The sequence below is a fragment of the Phyllostomus hastatus genome, unplaced genomic scaffold (assembly GCF_019186645.2).
Source record: "Phyllostomus hastatus isolate PE091 unplaced genomic scaffold, TTU_PhHast_1.1 phas_contig_283, whole genome shotgun sequence".
NCBI lineage: Eukaryota > Metazoa > Chordata > Mammalia > Chiroptera > Phyllostomidae > Phyllostomus > Phyllostomus hastatus.
The window spans coordinates 3,109,306-3,132,521 of record NW_025333833.1 but is presented as its reverse complement, the minus strand read 5'-3'; the positions used below and the strand labels follow the sequence as shown (position 1 = coordinate 3,132,521).

The 23,216-nt window shown below is 50.7% G+C and overlaps 1 protein-coding gene across 1 annotated transcript; it reads left to right on the top strand.

The window, feature by feature from the left end:
- The first annotated feature begins 3,445 nt into the window (after nucleotides 1-3,445).
- SLC19A2 (solute carrier family 19 member 2) lies at nucleotides 3,446-21,941 on the top strand. Its single transcript, XM_045838745.1, has 6 exons — nucleotides 3,446-3,804; nucleotides 9,897-10,517; nucleotides 15,705-15,927; nucleotides 16,765-16,957; nucleotides 17,527-17,668; nucleotides 19,549-21,941. Exons 1-6 carry the CDS (start codon nucleotides 3,601-3,603, stop codon nucleotides 19,675-19,677), a joined length of 1,512 nt encoding a protein of 503 aa, XP_045694701.1. The 5' UTR covers nucleotides 3,446-3,600; the 3' UTR covers nucleotides 19,678-21,941.
- Nucleotides 21,942-23,216: the final 1,275 nt, after the last annotated feature.

Here is a 23,216-nt window from a genome sequence, read left to right as displayed (position 1 = left end):
AGAATGGAATATTTTCCCGTCATAAAAAGCAGGGAAGTACTGATACATACCACAATGTCAATCAACCTGGAAAATGGTATGCTAATTGAAGAAGCCAGCCACAAAAGGTCACATATCGTATTGTTATGGTAGAATGAGGGGCCAGAGGGGAAACAAAGGCAGGGCCCTCACCTTTGCCGTCTAACCGAGAACTTAATACCGGAGGCTCGACCGTTGACTCAGGGATTCTGAGCCTGGTCTGGTAAGGCCCTCAGATGCCCTGAACAATACAACAAACAATGCTGGGGTGGCGGGGGAGCCCCGGAAAGTCTGTGCGTGTCCTCTCTGCTGGGGAAAAAGGAAAACCTTGAGACTGTGTATTCGTCCCAAGGCCTGGAAGGGGAGGGGGACCACAGTGCCCAAAGAAAACTCATCAACACCTTTGGGTAACTGCCTGTCCCCTGTCACGTACGCAAAAGAGACAGAGTCTGGAGCAACATAAGGGTTCGAGCTAACAGCCCCCCACATGTACACCTACGTTTGGGTCGTCACGTATCCACTAGGGGGAAGATGGCACCACCTTTCCCCGCCAATGAGTATGTAACTCCCTCACCCCCGTCCTGCCAACTATGTAAGTCCGCGGAATAAAGGACTCGCTCTCTTGGTTCTTTTTGCCACACAGGGGGCCCCTGGCCACCCGGCCTCTGGCTGGGGGTCCTCTAGCTACCCAGGTGCTGACCACCTGGCCTCTGGCCATCCTGCTTTGGCCTCCCCTTCTTGTGCTTTCCCATTACAACTCAGCACTGACAAACTCCACTCGCCTGCTAGCAGGCTTGCTGACCTGTAACTCTCCGCTGGCATCGGCAAAGAACCAAGTTTCTGGGAATTTTTCCCATGACAGTATGATTCATTTGCAGGGAGTACCCCAAACGGGTACATCCATAGGGACAGAGAGCACATCAGTGTGTGCCGGGGGCCAGGGAAACGGCGGGTAGGGAGTGAGTGCTCAGTGGGTACAAGTCTCCTTCTGGGGCGGCAACATGTCTTAGAACTAGAGGCTCCAACATTGGGGATGAACCACTGCCACCCAGCTGGACACTTACATACATTTAATGGGAAATCTCATCCTATGTAAACATGACCTCCGTGTGTGAGATATATTCTGCGTACCTCTGTTAGTCTCCTGTTGCTGCACGAGTTACCACAAATTCAACGTCATAAAAAATATATAACCACAGTTTTATTCACGATTCTGTAGATCAGAAGTCCAGGTGGGTTTGGGGGGCTTCTCTTAGAACTTCACAGGCAGGAATTAAGGTGTTGGGCTCCTCTGGAAGCCCTGAGGAACAGTCTACTTCCAGACTCCCTTCGGTTGTCAGCAGAATTCAATTCCTTGTGACCGTAGGACCGAACTCCCCGATTCCTGTGCCTGTCATCAATCTCCACTGCTACAGGGTGCCCACACCCTTGGCACATAGCCTCCTCCAGCACCAGCACCCCCAGTCTTTCTTCAAATATCTCTCTGCCTTCTGCTTCTGCTACCAGCAGAAGACAGTTCACCGCTTCTGAAGGGCTGGTGCGATTCGATAGCGCACCTGGATATTCTCAATTTTGCCGTATAATGTAACAATCACAGTGGTACTATCTCATCAGATTGGGTTCATCCCCCCCCCACACACACACACAGAGGGGCATTGTACAAGGGCAAGGGTCATTCTTAGAATTCTGCCTACCTTGTCCTCTTAGAGGAAACTAGTAAAAAAAAAGTTTCTACCCAATTCAAGATCAGTTATTTGTTAATGCCCAACATTGCAAAGGAGATTCCAGGTGCCTAAGTGATTTGTACCAAGGAAAAGGTTGACAGCCAGTGATGAACACAGTTCAGGTCTGCGAGCCTCGGGCAAGGGACAGTAGGTGGCCTTCTCTTTCTGAGGCCTGTCCTGGTTTTCTTTCTCTTTCTTGTCTTTTCCTAAAGCATCGAATGTTCATGCAAAGCGCTTGCCAAGAGGACTGGCGGTGTTCTCTCTGTAGTCAGGATGAACGGACCATATGATGGTATTACGTATATTAGAAGTTCTCACTCTTTAGTCTTAAGACTCCTAGTTTTGAGAACTTGGTTTTTGTGAGTTATATCTATTGATAAATGCCCCATTAGAAATTAAGTCTGGAAAGTTTTTAAACACAAAAATATACAAGCACACATTCTCTGAGCCTTCAGTGTTGATGCCATCACACATCACGTGGTCTCTAGAGTGGACAAGGAAAGTCTGAGAATGATTATGAAAGGAGCTTGACCTTGAGGAACTCTGAAAAAGTCCCAAAGAACCCCTTGGGCTTCCTAGACCACACTTTGAGACTCATTGCTACACCAACCACTGCATTTCTTTAGAGAGTAATCAATTCATGTATTTTGGTGCATCCACTTGTACAGCCTTAGAAACAAATCATCTTTCCTTTTACTGGCACTGCTCCCTCTGGGAGATTTCTTTTTTGGGATTGATTTGAAAAAGTATCCTTTCTGCAAAAAGTACCATTTGCTTATGAAGGAGAAAAATTGAGCTGGATGGGTTGTAGCATACATTGAAGCAAAACAGAGTTGGAAAGCGTTCTGTGTGGGCTCATTACACTGCGCTGAGAAAATTGCTTCCAGTGCTGCAGCTTGGTCTGCAACGGGCAGACTGGGAAGGAGTCGGGCTGTGCGTCAGGCAGAAAGAGGCTTACGGAGAAATGAAAGGAAGAACTGGGGCTTCTCGTCATGCTTTGCCCTTGAAAACCATGCGAAGATTTTTTTTTATTTTATTAAGAACAGATAGGCGGTATTTCACAATTGCTTTACTGATTCAAAATTTCCTTTTAAAAACAGCCTATAGCATTCTCTTCGTATCCTGCTTGCAAAAGTGACAACACAGAGCTACATCTCTTTGGCCCTCCAGGAAGGTCTTTGTGTTCAGGGACTAGCTGGCTCCTTCTTCTCACGATGTTTTATGTACTTTCCTCCGGTTAGGGTTCTCGGTAAATGCCCCGGGGCTTCTAGAACCTTTCAGTGCAGCTGAACAAGACCTAAACCGCGAGAGCTGGCGCAGCCCTGCCCCAGAGGGACTGTCAGGCCTTGCCCATAAGTCTCCGAGAAAAGAGAATCCGAATGGGCGTCCCGAGGGACGGTGACAGAGAATGAAGGACGGGGACCCCTTCTTCCGGCGGGGATTCGACCCACACGGAGCAGCCCTCACAGGCGAGCGGTAGCAGAGACCTGGTGCGAGCCCCCCGCCCCCAGTCCCCTAGCGGGTGCCGCCGCCGCCGTAAGGGCTTTCCGTGCTTGTCCTACACCCTGGCCAGGGGTGCCGCCACCGACCAATGGAAGAGAAGCGGTATCCAGACGTCTTCTGTGATTGGCTCTCAGCCTGGAGGCGTTGCGGGGCGTCAGCATTAGGGCACGCCCCCTTCTTCTCCTTTTTGGCCGCGCGGGGCTCCTCTGCACGTGAGCCTCGCGGAAGGGTCGGGCCCTGCGGAGGGGAGGCGCCGCGCGCGGCGACAGGTGCGGGCGCTGGGGCAGCCTCTGAACCTCGCTCCAGTGGCGGAGGAGGAAGGTACCGGGCCGGGTCCCCGCCCCTCGCGCCCCGGATGGATGTCCCCGGCCCGGGGTCCCGGCGGGCGGCGGCGGCGGCGGCCACCATGCTCCTGCGCACGGCTCGGGTTCCCCGCGAAGGCTGGTTCTTGCCCACCTCGCTGCTCTGCTCCTACGGCTTCTTCGCCAACCTCAGGCCGTCCGAGCCCTTCCTGACCCCCTACCTGCTGGGGCCCGACAAGAACCTGACGGAGCGGGAGGTACGCGCGGCCCGGCGTGGCGGGAGCGGCGGCCGGCGTGCGGCGGGGCTGCGGCTAAGGGAAGGGGGAGGGCGGGGGCCGCGCCGGAGCCTTCCCGGGCACATTTGCGACTTTCCCAGTTGGAGGGCGTCCCCTGGCCGTGCGTCCCCTGGCCGCTGAACGAATTCGGGCCGTGTGTCTGCGCGTTGCATTTACGGGGCGCGCTTTCTGCCAGTGACTCCAACGCGGGTCCGGATCCCCGGTGCTGCCGGGCTTCGGGGTGGCGGTGCCGTCGTGGAGCTCAGTCCCCCTGTGCTCAGGCCCGTCCCGCAGTTCCTGCTGGGGGCCGGGGGCGGGCAGGGGGACACCGTGGGGGGGAGTGTATTGGGATTAAAAAAAAAAAACAACCCAAAAACTGCAAACAGCAAGCTGTAGTTTGGGCATGGTAAAGGTGTAGTAAATATTTGTTGACGGAAAGCAGGGAACCAGATGCTGTGTAACACCTGCTTTTCTGCAAGGGCCCGCCCCTCCCCCCCTGCTGCACCCCCTTCCTTCTCACACTTGACTCTGTTTGCCTTTGACGAGATGGATGTGCTCCGATAAGGACAGCACGGGACAAGGACAGCACGGGACTAGAGCCCGTCATCTCAATTTGGCTTGAATCCTAGTTGGATGACTCTGTGTCCAAGGATGTGCGGCCCCCCAACCCCACCTCCTGGGATAAAAGCAGATACTCAGATGGTATCACAGAGTTGGCGTTTAATTACAGTTTTTCTTGCCTGTGAATAGTTGCTTCACAGATGTTAGCTTTGCTCAATCACGTGGTGAGATCTTGCAAAGCTTCAGTCCCTCTGTGATGTTCAGAGTCATCGAGAGCCCACGGGCCACGCTGAAGAGCTCCTTGCTGGTTGGTTTTCCTTAGATGAGGGTTTATGAGGACTTCAGAAGTGCACTGTGTACTTTCAAAGCGTGTTTAACTCTTAATTAAAGCTTATGGTCAGCTGCAACGCTTTGCTTTCAAAGAAGAAAGACATGTTAACTGAAAAAGGAACTACGCTCAAGGTGCCCCCACCACAAAACCAAAATACAGCAAGGTCAGCGTCCTCTTCCTAGAACACTGCAAAGCCTGAACGAACGCTCAGGTCTGGTGATCTTTTCTGGAACACTGCAAAGGGCGCAGGCAGAGTGGGCACTTGTTGGCCGGCCCTGTTTTCTCATGCTCCCTGTTCCTCCCAGCTGCTGTGAGATACTCCTGTCTAAACCTCACTCCTCTCCCTGCGATTCGTCACTGATTTCGAGCAGTGGCTTGGTGTCCCTGAATAACAGGTCAGAGCAGGATGTAGTGACTCACGGCCCCACTTGGTAGTTGCTTTGCTCCTCCGTGTTCAAGGTCGTTGAACAGGGAGTTGAAAGTTGGGTGTTCAGTCCTGGGTGGAGGGTTTCATTTGAGCTTCTCATGGTCCCACCTCCAGCGAGTATGTCGGGGACTTTGACTCAACTCTGGATCTTCTGTTTCTCAGTCTCATGCGCCACTCCACCAAAGACTGCCGCAGTTATTACACATTTGAATCTTAGTATTGGTAATTAAGTGGAAAGGGCTGACTCTTGTGAACCGGCACTCTCTTTTTACAAGAAGAAAGTGACCGTAGTAAATATGAGAATGATCCCGGATGCCCAACACAACCGCAGATCAGAGGTGTTGCCACTGGGGCTGAACTGACACTGCTGGGGAGCTGCTGACAATGAAAGTTTCATGCGAACTGCCATGTGATCAGTGTGTGCACCTTGCCTGGCGGAGAAGCGCGGGGGGAGAACCTTCTCCCAGTGTTGATATTTGAAAGCCGATCTGTTTGGTCACGTGCCCTGGGCTGAGCTGCTGTGGGATGTTCCGTCACGCGCCCTGTCTTACCAGAAAGCTTTCCAGAGTGAGCGAGGTGTGTGCAGGGGACAGAGGAATAAAGCACAGGTACCAGGCCCAGGAAACACTTGCTGATTATGTAACAAAAACATAGCACCCTCCTGTTATGCAAATTCGATGAGGAAGAGGGCAGGGTTTGAGAAGGGAGTACCTGGGGATAGGAGTGTCCTCGGTCTCTGTGGGCCCGGGAGTCAGGGCTGAGTCTGTGGGCTCTGTGCCGTGTGCCTCTGCTCGCCCTCTCTGGAACCCTAGGGTTTTTTTTTTTAAATCTAATAATTGAAATAACTTTGCTCTCCTTCCTGGCCGACTGCGTGCTCTCGCCGGTGGACAGTGAAATGAAAAATACGACGAGATTTTTAGGCAAAGTGAATGTTTAGTCATGGTCTGTGATGTTTGTGTTGAAGCTGGGACTTCCTCCTCTAGAGGACTTCAGAAGTGTCAAGTTGGATCGCCGTAAATAGAGCTATTGTTCACCATGCCCAAAGACGAAAGGAGAAAAAGGACAGACAGACTCACAAAGGATTTTTTTCTTAGGTTCCAGGAAAAATATTAAACTCTTTTAGGTGCCACTTTTAAAGTTTTAAACAGGCTTTAAAATTTGACTGTATCCCACTAGTGGAAAGCCAAACATTTAATAAAATAGAGCTCTTTATCCCCAAGGTCATTTATCTTTTTGTCCTTTTTAGCAAGGGATTTGACAGGCATTCAGTACTTTTCTCCGATTTTCTTAAAAAAACATTCCGCCCGCTGCGCCTGATTCAGAGCTTTACAGAACTTGGCTCTTACTTCCTCCGCAGCCTTCCCTCCCTCTGCCGGCCTCTTCCTCCCGCATGCCCGGGCTCCCCCACACTCATCTCTCGGTCCTAAGTCCAGCGTGTTCACGGGCTCATCCACTGGCCCGGACTGGAAGATGAGATCTCAGCTGGGAGTGACCCTCCCACACGGATCTGCTGGTGGCTCTCGGTGAGCCCCCACGGCCTCGCCTTTGAGGCCCATCACACAGCAGCAGCCGCGTGTTCCTGCCTCCCTGGTCAGCGATGCGAGTGTGTGTGTGTGTGTGTGTGTGTGTGTGTGTCTGTCTGTCTGTCTGTCTGGCCCTCACCGGGTCTCGAACTCTCCGAGAGCAGGCTTCATTTTCTTCTTCCATTTTGTTGTCCTTGTTGTCTCCTCCTCCTCCACCTTTTACTCCTCCTCCTCTGCTCTCCATATACAGCTTGAAAGCAGTGTTATGCGAATCATTGCTTATTAACTACTTGTCTAACTGCAACTTGATTCAAAAACAAAGCCTGAATCTGAATTAGACATTCAAACCACACGGGCCCCCTTGACGTTTCTGTCTCCGAGAAAAGCACAAACAAGCTCTGACCCAAAGAGCTGTGAAAGGTTCCCTAGGGGGAAGTCAGTTCCTTTTGCTCACATGGCAGATTTTACCTGAGAGAAGGTGCGGCCCAGGGTCTGGACAGCGGCGTCTGGAACCTGTGCATTTTGGCATGTAGGAAGTTTCCCTCCAAGATTAAAAGTATCCGCCAAAGAAGCCTTTTCCGGTGTGACAGCGTCTCCTTGGAGGCACTGGGAGAGAATGCTGCTCTTCTGGAAACCCAGCAGCTGCCCTCCGGCGATGTGGTCTTTCTCTCTCTGTGACTGCCCTGTAAATTCCCCCGGGCAGGTCCAGAAAGCTGCCGCAGGCATCAGAAGTAACCCCGGAACACCGCGCGTGATCCGGAACAGCTGATCGGTCGGAGAGGTGGGGCATCCGAGTGCCGTGGAGTCAGCAACCTGGGTTCCGTTCTCCCCCTGCCAGGCCATGGCTGCGGTGACATGGGACGGTTTCCTGAACCTGCTCTGGGGCCGAGTTTCTCGGTTGTGAAATGGGGATGGCAGGCACTTCCCCTCAGGGTTGCTGGGATTCATGGGGTCGTGTCGGCAAGGTGAGTTGCCCAGGACACGGCCCCTCGGCAGCGGCCGCGGATGTGCTGCTGCTGCGGTGCTGCTCGTCCTGGGAGAGGGACGCTCCCCTGGGGCCCGCCCCTTGCTTGGAGCAAGGCGCTTGGAGCGAGTTAGAGGGAGGCCGTCTGGTTTCTTCCCCAGCCCCCCCACCTCCGCCCACCGGCCTCTTATTTTTGTTTGCGCTTGGCCTTGCAGGCCTGGCAATGTGACTTTGCCCCGTCTTCATTGTCTATGCTGTGGATTTGTATTAGGAGTAGAAACAGACCTGTAAGTATCAACACTTTAAATTGGCGATTGAAAGGATGAGATTTATGTCATGAGAACTTGGCAGTTAACCACCTGCGGCCAGCTCTTACTGAGAGGTCTGTGGCGTGTCTCGGCACACGGCTGTACTAGAGTGGAGAGGTCAGAGACCAAAGGCACGGGCCGGAACACGGGAAGAGCAGATGCCGAGGGGCGTCGCGGAGGGTGTTTCAGAAGGAAGGCGAGCCAGTGGAGGTTGTAAGTGACTTACAAACACAAATTAGATCCAGCTTCATGAAGGTGAGGCCATTAGACAAGTCACTTTCGCTGTGCGGCCAGTCAGAAACAAGTCAAGTCTGGAATGTGCTTCAGATCACATTTTACCTTTCTAGTTCTGGTGTGTACTGGGAGAAGGTTTTACAATAACTGTTTACTTAGTCGTTCCTCTAAAAAACCTTAAAGCCGTTAGCCCATTTTGCACCTGGGTGAACTGGGGGATGCACAGGAGTTGAAAAGAAAGTCACCCTCGGACAAGGAGGGGGTTACAGTGCTCCGCTGCAAAGTGTTGAGCTTGGCACCAAGATGACCTTTCAGAAAGCCCTTAAGAACTGGGGCCGCTGGTGCAGAATTCAAAGTGATCTTTCAAAACTGACTGGTCTAGACCTTGCTAGACACTGGGCACATGTAAGAGGAGGGAATAGTCCCCTACAAGGACTGTCACTGCAGACATAGGGGTGACAGTTCAGTTAATGTAGCTGATTCATACTGTTCCCAGGGGTCAGCGTGTCCCCTTCAGACCAACGAATAAAGTGGAGCGAGTTGCACACATTCTCTCATCTGACCCTAACAACAACCAACCCTCTGGTTCAGGTCTTATTCCTCTCTCACTGATAATGCAGACTGAGTCTAAGGAGCGCCCAAAGAAATTTAGGATCACACAGCAAATGATGAAAATGGAATTCTAGCTGAGGTCTTAATGGTTTAAAGTTTAAAGATTATTTTTATTATATCCCGATTTTAAAAATACATTAAAAAGAAAACAGCCAACACTACTCTTTTTTTCAAGCAAAAAGGAGGACATAGAAGTTGCCCATAATCCCACCATCCACAGATTATTCTGTCAAGATTGTAAACAGGTTTACCATTTTTTTCTCTGCGTTCGCAAAGCAACAAAACAAAATCAGAGAAATCAAATCAGCCCTAATCAATCCAGCAGTGAGATCAAGGCTCCCTACCCTGTGGCTAGAAGAAAGAATTGACGAGGATTCCAAAACATTTGTTTTCAAGACATTTATTGAGCCAAGTATCTCCTCAACAGTACACTGGCTATTAGGTTGTGCAGATGAGTCACCCTTAAGGGAGTTACAGGGCCGTGGTTCTCAGCTCTGGGTCATGTTACAATCTCCTGGGAGGTTGTTAAAGAATGCCCATGGCTAGGCATTCCAGATTTTTAGGGTTCCTTGGGAAATGTGCCGCCGTGGCCGAGCACCAGCGCTGTGGGGCCGCTGGGGAGGTGACGTGCACAAAGCGATGTCCACGTGGCAGGCGGACAGCTCTGCTGGGGGGAGGCTGTGGTGGTGGAGGGATCGAGTCCAAAAAACTTAACTCACGGATACAGATAACAGAGTGGTGATTACGGGGGGATGGGGAGATAAAAGGTAGTGGAAAAAATACAATAAAAATAAACTATTAAAAAATAAAAATACACTAAAAAAGAAAGAGCTTTGCATGTTGTGGCACAAAGACTGTAAGCTCTGGCAGTCTTCAGGATGAGGGGGCCTCTGAACTAGACCTTGATGAATGGGGAGGCCCTTAGGACACAGATGACGGAGTGGAAATGCGGAAGTATATTCCAAACAAGCGTCAGAACTGCGGTCCTGGCTTCTTCGGCTGGTAAGGTGATGGTTTTGAGGGGTCGGTCAGTTGTTTTATGAGAATAAACTGTTACGCATGTTCCAGGTCCTTTGAAACCACTGATGGGTTTTTATCCTCCTTTGCGCGTCAGGTCTTCAATGAAATCTACCCGGTGTGGACTTACTCTTACCTGGTGCTGCTGTTCCCCGTGTTCCTCGCCACAGACTACCTCCGCTACAAGCCCGTCATCCTGCTGCAGGGCCTCAGCCTCATCGTCACGTGGTTCATGCTGCTCTACGCCCAGGGGCTGCTGGCCGTGCAGTTCTTGGAGTTCTTCTACGGCACCGCCACGGCCACCGAGATCGCCTACTACTCCTACATCTACAGTGTGGTCGACCTGAGCAAGTACCAGAAGGTCACGAGTTACAGCCGGACTGCCACCCTGGTGGGCTTCACGGTGGGCTCGGTCTTGGGGCAGATCCTCGTCTCTGTGGCGGGCTGGACCCTGTTCAGCCTGAATGTCATCTCTCTCACCTGTGTTTCCGTGGCTTTTGCCGTGGCCTGGTTCCTGCCCATGCCGCAGAAGAGCCTCTTCTTCCACCACGTGCATCCCACCCGCCAGGGGGTGGACGGTCTCAAGGTGCAGAACGGTGGCGTCACACAGAACGGCGGTATTGTCAATGATACCGTGGCTTCCCACCACCTTCCTGGCTGGGAGGACGCCGAGTCAAAACTCCCCCTGCGTGCGGAAGAGCCGCCCACGGAGGAGCCGGTGAGTTCGGCCTTAAATTAAGTCTTACGGTTTCTCCTGGGGGCGGGGGGGGCAGACTCACAGTGGAAAAACAGGACAGACAGGAAACGCCCTCTTGCAGGACCTTGTCTTCATGTGGACTCTGGTTTTAACCTCCGTTGGTTGGTTGGTTCGCTCATTCATTCAAAACAGGGCTGACTTAAATTAGGGACGGCAGATGTGTTTCCCCAGAGGGAGTGACCTGCCGGGTCAGACTGGCGCAGCACGCCCCTGTGTGCGCGTCAGGGCCGTCTCAGAAGCCACAGCAAGGGCTGCCTCTCCTTCATCTTCCCACCCCCAGCACCTGGCATAGAAATGAAGCACTCACGACATCTTTGCTAAATGAACAGAGGAAGCGATTCCCACAAATGATGAGTCTCTGCTTCCAGTTTCTGAATGGAAGCCCAGAGCACTTAAGGATAGGCGGCGTTACCTTCCTCTTCCGTGCTAGAGATGTCTTGATTTTAATTCGAATACTTCACTGAAGTGGGACAGTAGTGCATAATACAGGAGAAGAGGCTCAAAAGGAATATTTAAAGGAATATGTAAGAAGGCGAAGTAAGTGTTAGAAGTGTGACGATGAAATTGTCTCTTAGAAGAGAGGTATGGCATCAGAACAATTCATCCATCCATTCTCCCCAGCCGGGAAGCGCCACTGCCTCCCTGCCTTTTTTTTTTTTTTTTAAATAAAAGCTTGTTACTTTCCTATCAGGTTATAAGCTGTGAGGGGCAAGATTCATTCCAAACACACCGAATTAGTCTCACCCGTCCCGGGACACGCTTGGACGTAGGACTGTTCCCATTCCAGCCTTGCAGATGGGCTCCAGCCGACGTGAAGCCCCAGGGCAGGCGTGAAGTCCCGCAAGCCCCGTGGGCCGGCCGGGAGGGCAGGACCCACGGGAGTCCAGTCTGGCTCTCCTCCACCTGGGGTAACCCGCGTGGTTTCAACGTGGCGTCTGATGTCCTTACGGAAAACTGTGCTGCTTTGCCTGCCCTCGTTCTTCGCTTCTGGTGACCAGTTGAAATTCAGGTCATGACCCCAGAGCTAGGGTCACACTGTGGAGCCTGGGTGACGCTTACCATGAAACGCGCCCCGATAATTAGGGCATGTGTGGGCAGCTCAGTCAGGGTTACCAGGGACGGAGCCGAGATGAAATGCTGATTCCCTGGCAGCTCGCTCAGCGACGCCGGAGCGGCGACAGAGGGTTGATGAGGGAGGGAAGGAACTACAAACAATCATTTGATGGGTCTCGTGGAAAAATCGGAATAAGAACTGTTTCTAAAAACCTGTTTTAAATGTGTTAAAATGGCTTTAGCTAAGATTGGTATGTCTATACATACCTATAAAAATATGTATTTTTAAATATTGACATATAGGCCGTAGTTCTAAAGATTTTGCAGACCAGTGAGTGTTAAACTTTTTGAACACGAATAGAAAACTACTCAGTAAGAAACATTTTACATAGCAGCCAGTGCTCAGGAGTGTGTGTGTATTATAGGTATAACTGAAACAAAGGTTTTTACAACACAATATTTTATCTTGACACATCCCAATCAATTTTTTATAATGTAATCATCACCCACTAAATCGATTTTTATTACCCACTGAGGTGAAACCTAAAGTCAGCTAATGATTTCAAATCCATCATCGTGGAGAAATTTTATATGCGTTGCTCATAGATATGCAAAATGCCAGTACTTGACGTGCTGGATAATTATAAAACTTTAGAGCTAGAAGTGATTCTAGGCACAGGTCGTAGAACAATCACAGCATCTTAAAGGTCAAGGGACTTGGGATCTCCCCACCGTCTCATTTCAGCGATAAGGACTGGGGTCAGGGACAGTGACCTGTGCGGAATCACACACCTGTCCTCCTACACGTGATGTAAGAGTGTACGTGAGGTTCACTTCAGTCTCTGGTTTGCTCTGTGAAGTCTTTCCCTGTGGGGGGCCGCCACGGTCAGGACCATCCCGTTGGCTACAGTGCGGTAAAAGTCAGGGTTCGGGCCAACTCCGGGGTGTCCTTGGCTCTGCCGCAGACACCGTAACAGGCAGGCAGTGCTGCTTGGCCGCCGCGCCGCCCGACGACACTGACGTCCCTCCTTGGCACGCTGGAGGGAGAGTCAGAACGTGGGGCCCGGAGACTGCAGTGCCGTTTGCTGTTGACAAAGCCCGTGATTGAGCCGTAAACCATCACTGTAGTGATTACGGTAAAGGAGAGTGTGTAGGCGGGCAGGTGGTTTGATCGTGATTTTACAGAAAAGGGGAATGAACCGCGGGAGCCAAAATAAACAGCGTAACGGGCTGGCAAGTGACTGTGGTAGGGAGAAGCCGTGATCGCCTAAGGGGACCGAAGGCTTTCTGAAAAGCCGATGTCTGAGTTGAGACCTGAGTGGCAGTAAGGGGCCAGCCATGAAAACCACAATGAGGTGCAGCCCTGACTGGCAGGACCGTGTTCTGGCAAACAGTAAGTCTGTCAGACTCACTCTCAAAAATTTCCATCGTAGCCATTGGTTTGACTGTAGATAAATCTCCCTGTGCACCAACTAAGCTAAGCAAAGAGTGGCATTGAACTTGGTATTGTGAACACCTAACTGTGCCTTCTAAAGGTTCTGTTTAAAGAAGACGCTGCCCATTAACTCAGACTGGATTGGGACTTGAACGTAAGAACTAAAACCATAAACTCTTAGAAGAAAACGCAGTTAATAAGATCCCCAATGCTGGTCTTGGCAGTGATTTTTTTGAACCTGACACCAAAAGCAAAAGCCGCAACAGCAAAAATAAGCGGCGCTACATCGAACTGAAAAGCCGCACAGCAAGGGAAACCATCGACACAATGAAAAGGCAGTCTACGGAACGGGAGGGAATGTTTGCAAACCATGTATCCGACAGCGGGTTAGTATTCAAAAGATATAAAGAAGTAATACAACACAATAGCAAAAAAGTCCAGTTAAAAATGGGAGAATTAAAAATAAAATTAAAATAAAATAAGGGAAGGATCTGAGTAGACATTTTTCCAAAGAAGACATACAGGTGGACATCAGATACATGAAGAGACACACTCAACATTTCTCATCGCCAAGGAAATGCAAATCAAAACCACAATGAGATATTGCTTCACACCTGTTGGAATGGCTGTTCTCCAACAGGGAGGAAGTCACGAGGCTGGCACAGATGTGGGGAAAAGGAGGAGGTCACGAGGCTGGCACAGATGTGGGGAAAAGGAGGAGGTCACGAGGCTGGCACAGATGTGGGGAAAAGGAGACCCTCCAGCACTGTTGATAGAAATGGGAGTTGGTGCGGCTGCCGTGGAAAACGGTGCAGAGGCTCCACGGAACCACCGTATGGCCCAGCAATCCCACCGCTGGGTATTTATCCGAAGAAAACAAAAACACGAACTGAGAAACATTTTCCCTGCGCATCAGTTCAGCACCATTTACAATAGCCGAGACCTGGAAACAGCCTCGGTGCCCACACGTGGATGGGCGAGTACAGAAAATGTGGTGTGTACACGTACAGGGGGTATCACGCAGCCGTCGGAAAGAATGAATTCTTGCCGTCTGGAACAACATGGGTGCCCGTCGAGGGTATTATGCAAAGTGAAACACGTCAAAAAGAAGACAACTACCATATGATTTCACTTACATTTGGAACAGAAAAACAAAACACAAAACCACAAGCTCATAGATGCAAAGAACAGTGGTAGTGGCCAGAGGCAGGGACTGGGTGACAGGAGAAAGGTGTAAGGGTGTCAAGAGGTGCAGACTTCCAGTTGTAAAATAAGTCGGTCCTGAGGATGAAATGTACAACACGGTGACGACAGTTAAAAATACTACATTGCATGTTTGAAGGCTGCTAAGAGAACAGATCTTAAAAAAGTTTGTAACTGTGTAAGTTTACAGAAGTTAACTAGACTTACTGTGGTGGTCATTATGTAATGTATACAAATATTGAATCATGTATATCTGAAACTGATATATTTTAGGTAAATTATACCTCAGTTTAAAAAAGGATAAATAAAGGTGTCAAGGGGCTGACGGCAGGAAGAAGTAACCTTTTAACGTCTGGAGGTTCTGATGCAAGACTTGTGGCTGCCCACCAGCTGGAGGGTTGGGGGGGTGGTTGGGTCAGGCTGCCGCCATGGGTGTCATCACCCTGTCACGTGGCTCCTGTGACACATCCTGGCTCCTGCATGCTGTGCTGTGGGCAGCTTCCCTTTGGTCCCTTTGGCTTCTGTCATTTTGCCCTTCCATGCTCACCAGAGAAGTAAAACTCCTGTCCTCTGACCGAGGCTCAGTCACCATGCCACACTTAGCTGGGGGAGACTTTCGGCACAGCTGCAGGCGGAGGAACCTCGCGGGGTGTCTGGAATTGCGTGCCGACTTCTTGGCGTAGTCTGGGGACGGTGCATAGCTCAGGAGTGTCCTGATTCGCTCAATTATAAGCACAGTAGCTTCATTACCTCGATATCATAGTAATATTTCCTATAAATATTGGGTGATATGCAGTGTACAAGAAAGAAAATTTAAAGTCACAAATTGCCCCACTCCCCAGAGGACGGCTGCTGACATTTCGGTCTAGTTCTAAGGTTTCTACCCTATTAGCCGTTACCGCTCAATGGGCCCGGCAGCAGTGAGGACGGCAGGTTCTCGCAGCGGGGCTCGAACTGAAGAGCGACTGGGCCGTCACCGATTCTCCCTGTTGCTTCCCGCCGTGCGGGGCGCGTGGACTGTCGGCGCCTTCGGGCTGGGGTGGCCGCTTCTGACCTCCTTTCCGCTTCATCTCGTGAACAGTGCGTCCTTTGCTGGGCTGATGACATGTAAGACGTAGTGACGTTCATGGAGCAGCTAGAGCAGAAATTGTATGGAAATGTGTTTTTCCCCCTGGGAAGATAAATACAATCGCTAAGACATATGTAGTACAGGGTAGGGCAAAAGCAGATTTCCAGTTGTGAGCATGCAAACACAGGGCTTATTTTTGTAGTGTTTGTCATTGTGTAATGTCCCGTGCGAACAGCTGTAAAGCTACTCTTGCCTCCCCGTGTATGCGTTTTCACAAGGGAGAGGAGTGGTGTCTGTCCGACGGAAAACGGGGTCTGTGCGGTTGCGTCCTGCCCAGGTGCCCTCGTGGTGGCTGAGCTGCTTCTCCCCCCCCCCCCTCGCTGCGCAGGAGCCCCCGGCGGACCGGCTGCTGGTGCTGAAGGTGCTGTGGCGCGACTTCCTGGTGTGCTACTCCTCGCGCCCGCTGCTCTGCTGGTCGGTGTGGTGGGCCCTGTCCACCTGCGGCTACTTCCAGGTCATCAACTACGCGCAGGGCCTGTGGGAGCAGGTGATGCCCTCCCGCCACGCTGCTGTCTACAACGGGGGCGTGGAGGCCGTGTCCACCCTGCTGGGTGAGCAGTGCTGCGGGCGGTGCGGGCGGGCGGGCGGTGCGGGCGGGCGGGGGCTCCTCTGGCGGCTGGCGGCGGGCTTTCCCCCTCCCCCATCGGAGGGGACAGCGGAGAGGGAGTCGAGTATTCCCAGCTCTGGTTTGTGTGCGTCAGCTCAGCCCTCACTGAATTCCCGAGGTAGGTGCAGTTACCATTCCCACGTTATAGGTGACGAAATCGCAGACAGTTTTGTGAGTAACTTGCCCAAGGCCCTAGAGATGGTGAGTCCTAAGGCCAAGATTTGAACTCAGAGCCCATGCCATTGACCGTTCTACTTTGTTGACATGTCTCTGGAAGGTGTTTGGAAGGCCTTACGTGACTTCGGTGAACACGCAGACCTGTGCCTGGCACTGAGAAAGCCCCCTGCAGACTTTAGCTGTCACTGTCATTATCGCCCTTTCACCAGAGGGCAGAGGTGCCCCCTTGCCACGTCCTCGGCGGCTCCTCAGTGAGGAGGGGAGGTGCCCCGTCCCACCGCGGTGCCCCGCTGGGAACAGCGGTTCTGCTGGACGTTGCTCCTGCCCGGGCCGCGTTTCCTCGGCAGCATCCCGGGGTCCGGGGCCTCCTTGACCGCCTCGCTGCCGACTGCCCTGCCTCAGTCTCCCCCTCACACCGACTCCACAGCATTTATGCCGTCGAGGCCAAGTTCTCTGTCTGATTTCCAAGGCCCACGGTGATCCTGAGCTGCCCTCTTTATAAGTCCACAGCTTTTAAAATGGAATAAGCTGATTTTTAAATTTTTCAAAAAACAGTATTTATTTAGCAAAATAACTGGATTATTTTCCTCGTTTTGTTTTGTAGGCGCCGTTGCCGTTTTTGCGGTGGGCTACATAAAGATACCCTGGTCCACGTGGGGAGAGATGACGCTGTCCCTGTTCTCGCTCCTGATCGCCGCCGCGGTGTACACCATGGACACCGCCGGCAGCATCTGGGTGTGCTACGCGTCCTACGTGGTCTTCAGAATCATCTACATGCTGCTCATCACCATAGCAACGTAGGTGTTTTCCTCAAGGAATTGTTACGGAAATCTGTGATAGCACAGACCTTTTGGTTTCTTTGCAAAGAAACTGAGATGCCCAGTTGAAGGAGGCAGGCGGGAGGAAGCACTGTGCTGTGTTCTCCTGAGCAAGCATGTAGGCGGGGCTCATTTATTTCCTCGTGCACGTGTTCCTGCTGTTCCCAGATGTTTGCGCGAGATCTACACCATTTAAAGGTGGTGTTTATTTTCAGAGAGAGGGAAAGGGATGGAGAAAGGGAGGGAGAGAAGCATCAGTGTGGGGTGGCCTTTCATATGCCCCCGACTGGGGACGTGGCCCACAACCCAGGCCTGTGCCTTGACTGGGAATTGAAACAGTGACTCTTTGGTTCACAGCCCGCACTCAATCCACTGACCGTGCCAGCCAGGGCGAGATTTACATCATTTAGCAACCAAATACTTTTCGCTTGGTTGGGAAAGGAATTGACTGTAGCAACAGGGGGGGTACCCTTCCGAGTTACAGGAGACGTTGTAACTACCCAGGAAGAAATTCTTGTTTATTCCTCCCTCTTCCTTCCTTGTTGAAGCTTCCAGATCGCCAGCAACCTCAGCATGGAGCGCTACGCCCTGGTGTTCGGGGTGAACACCTTCATCGCTCTGGCCCTGCAGACGCTGCTCACGCTCATCGTGGTGGACGCCAGCGGCCTCGGCTTAGACATCACCACTCAGGTGAGGTCTGTTCCGGCCCTGCAGCCGTCGGCGTTAGAGCGGGGCGTGCCTAACGGAAACAAACTCAGACAGTGTAGACGGATGCAGAGTGAAAAGCGAGTGTCGCCCCCCGTCAGCCACCTGCCGTCCGTGGCTCCTGGCTGCCCAGAGCGAGCTGGGGCCCTGCTTTGCCTCTCAGCCAGGCCTCCCGCCTCCCTTATGTGACAGCCCCTCACGCAGACGCCAAGGCGATGACGGGCTGTGACGAACAGCAGTACGACTCTTGACCTGTTGCGAGAACACCTGCACAGACACCCGGGGCTCTGCGCACACTGCTCCCCGTTGAGGAACCGTGTGGTTGCGTGAGCCATCCCGCACCGTGCTGACAGGTGCGGTGTGCCCTGAGCTCTGAGCTCTGTGCTCCGACAGAACGGGCGGTCGAACAAGTGCCCGCCGGACCCCCGGCCCAGGCCAGGCGACCGCTCCTCCGTTGCTCCCGCCACACGTCGCTCTTTGTTCTCTCAGGACACAAAGAGCCGACACGTCAGTAGGAATCAGCTCTGTTTTACTGACGAGCCCTAAAGGAGAAGAGAATGCAGGTAAAGGGCCCGGAGTGCTCTCTGTGCACCGGGTTCGCCGTGTGGAGTCTCGTCGCGCCGTCAGGGTTAGACGTGAGACGAACCCGACAGGTGGGCACCGGTGAGCTCACAGAGTCGGCGACGGGGTGGCAGGACTCGGGCTCAAACCAGCATCTAACCCTGACGCCTCTCGTCTCCCGCTGCGCCTGCTGCCTCAGGGAGGGGGAGGCGGAGGCGGAGGAGTGGGGGGTGGGGGGGGAGCTTACTGCTTTCTGTGACAGTAGTGTCCCAACTGCTGCCAGCACTGAAAGTCTCGAGAAGACCTCTGGGGAGCTGGGTGCGCACACTGGGGGCGGAGGGCGGGGCAGAAGCGCAGTGCCTGTTCCCTGCTATAGGAATCACGGGTGTGACCGTGGGACGGCAGACCGTGGTGGGCTGTGCCGGCACTCTGGCTGCCATGACGCATTAACAGGTTCCCTACAGGAAAATGTATCCAAATTTTTGAAAATTGGCTCAAAGACTTAGAGCTACTCTTCTGTTGAACCCATGGACCAGCTTATAAGTATGCAGTAAGTTATTTTAAGGAGGGCACGGCGGTGCCGTTGTTGATAAATCATGCAGTCGCATTAAAAAGCGGGCTTAGGGGAGACCCAGATGAAGGGTAGCCCTGCCAGGGAATACACCGGGCGGGGCGGAAGCGGGCTTATGGTTGTGCGTGCTCGAAACACAGTGATTCTTGTATTAGTAATTACTGTGTTTGTGCACACACACAACTGTAGACCTGTTTTTGCCCCACCTCGTAGTTGCGCCCCCTTCTAGGGAAGATTCCAAGTTCCTGACCTTCAGACTGGGCCTGTCGGTCACACCCAGGTATTGTGCCTGTCAGCCTGAGGGCAGGGACCACGACTCTGACAACAGCCACGAAAAGACAAACAGGAGCGTTAGCAGCTTCGGCATGATGCTAACAAACACGCACGTGACGTGCGCTCGCCCCTTCCCGGCACCCCTGCGAGGCAGAAAACACAGCAGTGTGAACTCCACTTGGTCCGTGGGGTCAAGGCTGGGGGACGCGGTGGCTCAGTCGAGGTCGCACGGCCAGCCAGGGCGTGGTCCGGGCTTGTGCTCAGGCTTGCGGACCGCCGCGCTCTGCCGCCTGTGCGTGTGCCCGGTGCCTGGCACGCGGGGTGAGCACACGGCGTTTGGAAGTTTTGTGGAGAAACTGAATGAGTTTTCATTTTGAAGTGTGTGTGTTTACATACATGTCATGAAACAGCTCACGTTCTTACTGCTAATTCTATGAATGCCTTCTTTCCCCCGCTCTAGTTCCTGATCTACGCCGGCTATTTTGCACTTATTGCTGTGGTTTTCCTGGCCAACGGTACAGCCACGGTTATGAAGAAGTACAAGAGGCAGGAAGACCCAGAGTCAAGTTCGGAAGTAACCAGTGCGTAGGCACCGCCGCCCGGCTGCTGCTCACAGAGGGGCTCCGCACGGCCACGGTCTCGGGACGCACTTAATGCTCACGGCGTAGACACGCACTTGTGAATGTGCATTTCATGGCTTCAAAGCAGCCAGCTGACCACACGTGTGTTCCAAGAGTAACATAACAGTGTTCAGAGAAGCAGAAGTTTATTTCGTGGATTATTTAAAGATGACTTTTTTTCTGATTCAAAAGAGAACTTGATTTTGAAAACCAGGTTACCGCAAACAGTCGGGCAGCACGTGCTGCTGTGCGCTTGAGAGCAAGGGAGTTTGCTGTGTCCCAGGTCAAGTGCTTCTGTGTCTGACGAGCCAGGTTGGCCCAGTGGGGACCGGGGCTTTGCAGGGACCACGAGATGTTACGGCTTAAGGCAGAAGTATGTTGTAACAGCACCTGCCTCCGTTCAACTCAGTTCTTGTTTTGTGTTACTCGTGTGCATTTGTGTTTCTGCAGATGAAAGGTGTTCTTCTCACAAGCAATATTTGCTCTGGTTAGGTGTCCTGTCCTGTAAGGAGTGTGTCATTTCTAATAAGTTATTTTTTAAAAATTCATTGTATGAATGTTCTCAGTTCCCATCTTGACAGTTGTGTATTTATGTAGATTTTTGTTAGAAATACATGTTTGCATCATTCATATGCTTCCCAGAGAAGCTCATTCAGTTAGAAAATAAGGCAAGTTTTGAAGCCTGCTAACAATCTGAACGAAGAGACCTAGTCCGAAAGAGTAACATAGGTTTCCTCGTCTTTTATTCTTCAGTATGAAGGGCTGTTAATTCCTGGGAGAAAAGTCAGAGTATGGGCTAAAGACGCAACTAGCCCACTCTGTATTTTCATTCCCTTTTATTTCCAAAATAAAACAAAAAGGCCTTTTTTTAAAATAACTTCATCTCCATTTAGAGCTTTTATATTTGTCCTTCACATCCAAGATAAGGGTGTCATTGGTAGTTGGATTATTCCAAGGCCTTTTCCACAAACTCAGCCTCTTTTTGATTATTTCAGTGGGACAGGAACCAGGATAGGTGTGATCCCTGCATTTTGTACATCCAATCTGCCTTTGCTTCTAAGAGTGGATCATCTTGAATGTTTGCTTACAGCAACAACTGCTAATGATTCCATTTCCAAGGTACTTGAACAAATACTATTCCGTATACATTTAATCCTCAAATCAGCCTACCAGGTGGCTGCTAGAGTATGGGAGACATAAACACTTTTTTTAATTTAATATTTATTGTATTTTTTTCCATTACTGGTTAGTCCCCTTATACTCCTCTCCCCGCTGCGATCACCACACTGCTGTCCATGCCCGCGAGTCCTTCTCCCTTTCCGCTCGGTCCCTCTATTTTAACACTGTTTTAAAGCCGACTTGGTTGCCTTATCTTGAGAAGAATCTAGGTAGCCGTCTTCAGCTGGGGGACGGGGGTTAACTTTTTTAGAATAACACAGCTAAAGAGTGTGAGTAATAGTGTCAAGACTGCAAAATTGATGTATTTATTTGGTTTAAGCGGAAGCTCTAGAAGCAAATGAATAGGATAAGAATCGGCCGTTTGCCATTCGCCTCTTTGCAGATACAGGGAAGGGGAAAACATTAAGGGTGGGAAGGGGACATAATGTGAGAGTGGCAGACTCGAAATTATATTTTATCTTTCATTTTATTTTGCAACATGGGGAATCGTTGGTTTACTCAGTAACAAATGGAAAAGTGGTATTCGAAGGGTTTTATTTAATTTTCCAACATAAAATGGACTGTGGTGCCATCAAATTGTTCACGTTACCAAAGTGTCATTTGGCTGGAACTGAAATCCAAGTCTGCGGCACGCCGATGGAGCCTTTACGCACGACACTGACACGCTTGCGTCTCGGAGTGCGGCCGTGTTTGTAGGGCGCTGCGCCCAGTTTGCCTGTGGTCCTGTATGTGGTCTTGCAAATGAGTGGAAGTAATTTATTGTACTTTTATTCAACTCTGTATAGATGATAAAATTATTTTTATTAAATAAATATTTTACAGTATCTTTCCCCTTTTTCATCAAAATTATTTTAAGTTAATAATTTCTCTTAAGACAAATTTCATATTAAGCCTTCCCCTCGTAGTTAACCTTGTATCCTGTTGATTCTTCCGTCGCTCTGTGATCATTGCCTTTGACTCTTCTCCTGATTTCTGCTGTTCTCCTGGTTCTTTCTAGACTGACGTGGCTCTGTTTATTTTTCTTAATTTTGACACTTCCCATTTCTGTTTTTAAAGCATTCTCCCTTTTAGAAATGGCAAAGACCCACATTCCCTTTCATATTAACTGGATTTTAAAAATAAAGTAAATTAAACCAAATCGAGGGCAGAAGCTACCATCTTGTTTTTGTTCCAGCCCCAAGTATTCTGCTACCCAGGGAAGCATCTTCGTGCCACCGGCGACAATCACTGGTTCATCATATCCTGGAAACCAAATCAAATGAGCACCGTTCCTTTAATACCCCTTCCAAAACCTGCTTCATTGAGGCACGGCATTGATTATCACCAAAGACTTGGACACTTTTAATACCAAAAAAAGTTTTTTAAGATAAAATTTTCTGTTCCTATAGTTTTATCCCCTGTACCTTAATGCCTTTCAGATTGTATGCCTTCTGCCTAGGGACGGTGTCTTATTTTTTGTCTTTTGTTGCAAACCACATCCATATGAATACTGAGTTATGTGAATATGTAATGGGCTCAATATAGCCACTTGCCAGTGCAATAGCTAAATGCCTATTATTTTTAAAACATAAAATGTTAAGATTAATATGCCCACCAATAATCTCTAGCCCACTGGGTGATGCATTCAAGGCGCTGTGCTGCAATGATAGAAACCGTTTTACTTAATCATGGCATCCTCACAGTTAACCCCTAACATTTGTTTAAGACGATTTAGTTTGGAAAAGACATTTCTGGACATTGTCTCCTCTGTCTGGAAAATGATCTTGTAGTAGTCCTAATTCCCCTGTTGTTTTCATTAGTGTGGATGGGAAGGAATTCAAAATGCTAGGTTTTCAAAGGAGTCAGTCTTAAAAAAGTAAATCATTGCCCACTTCCTGGTAATTTTGATCAGTATTTCTACGGTCTTTCTGCCTTCCTTGTTCAGCTCGCAGGCCAGTTACGGCTGGGCCCCTGACAAACGTGTTTGGCTCATAGGGCACATCTAATGCCTCCTTTCATTGTACGCTTTGGATTTCTCCCTAGTGTCTGGTTGACCCCCTGAAATAAACCTCAGTCAATGGAGCAGGTCTGCAAAATGTCTCAGCAAACACAAAGATATGAAAATACTGTATCTGTCTGTACAGGTTGGAAGAAATAGATGATACACTTAACTGGCCCAAAGATGGTCCTGATTTTAATGGAAATGCCTGTTCACAGGTCGTACTGCAGTGGTTTTCACAACGTGCCGTGGTTTTCATATCTCTCAGAGGCTGCTGCAGGCAGTCAGGGATAGATTGCATTTTAGGCCTCACCTCCCGCCCCCCTTTCCATGTTTTAAACCAGCAGTTCT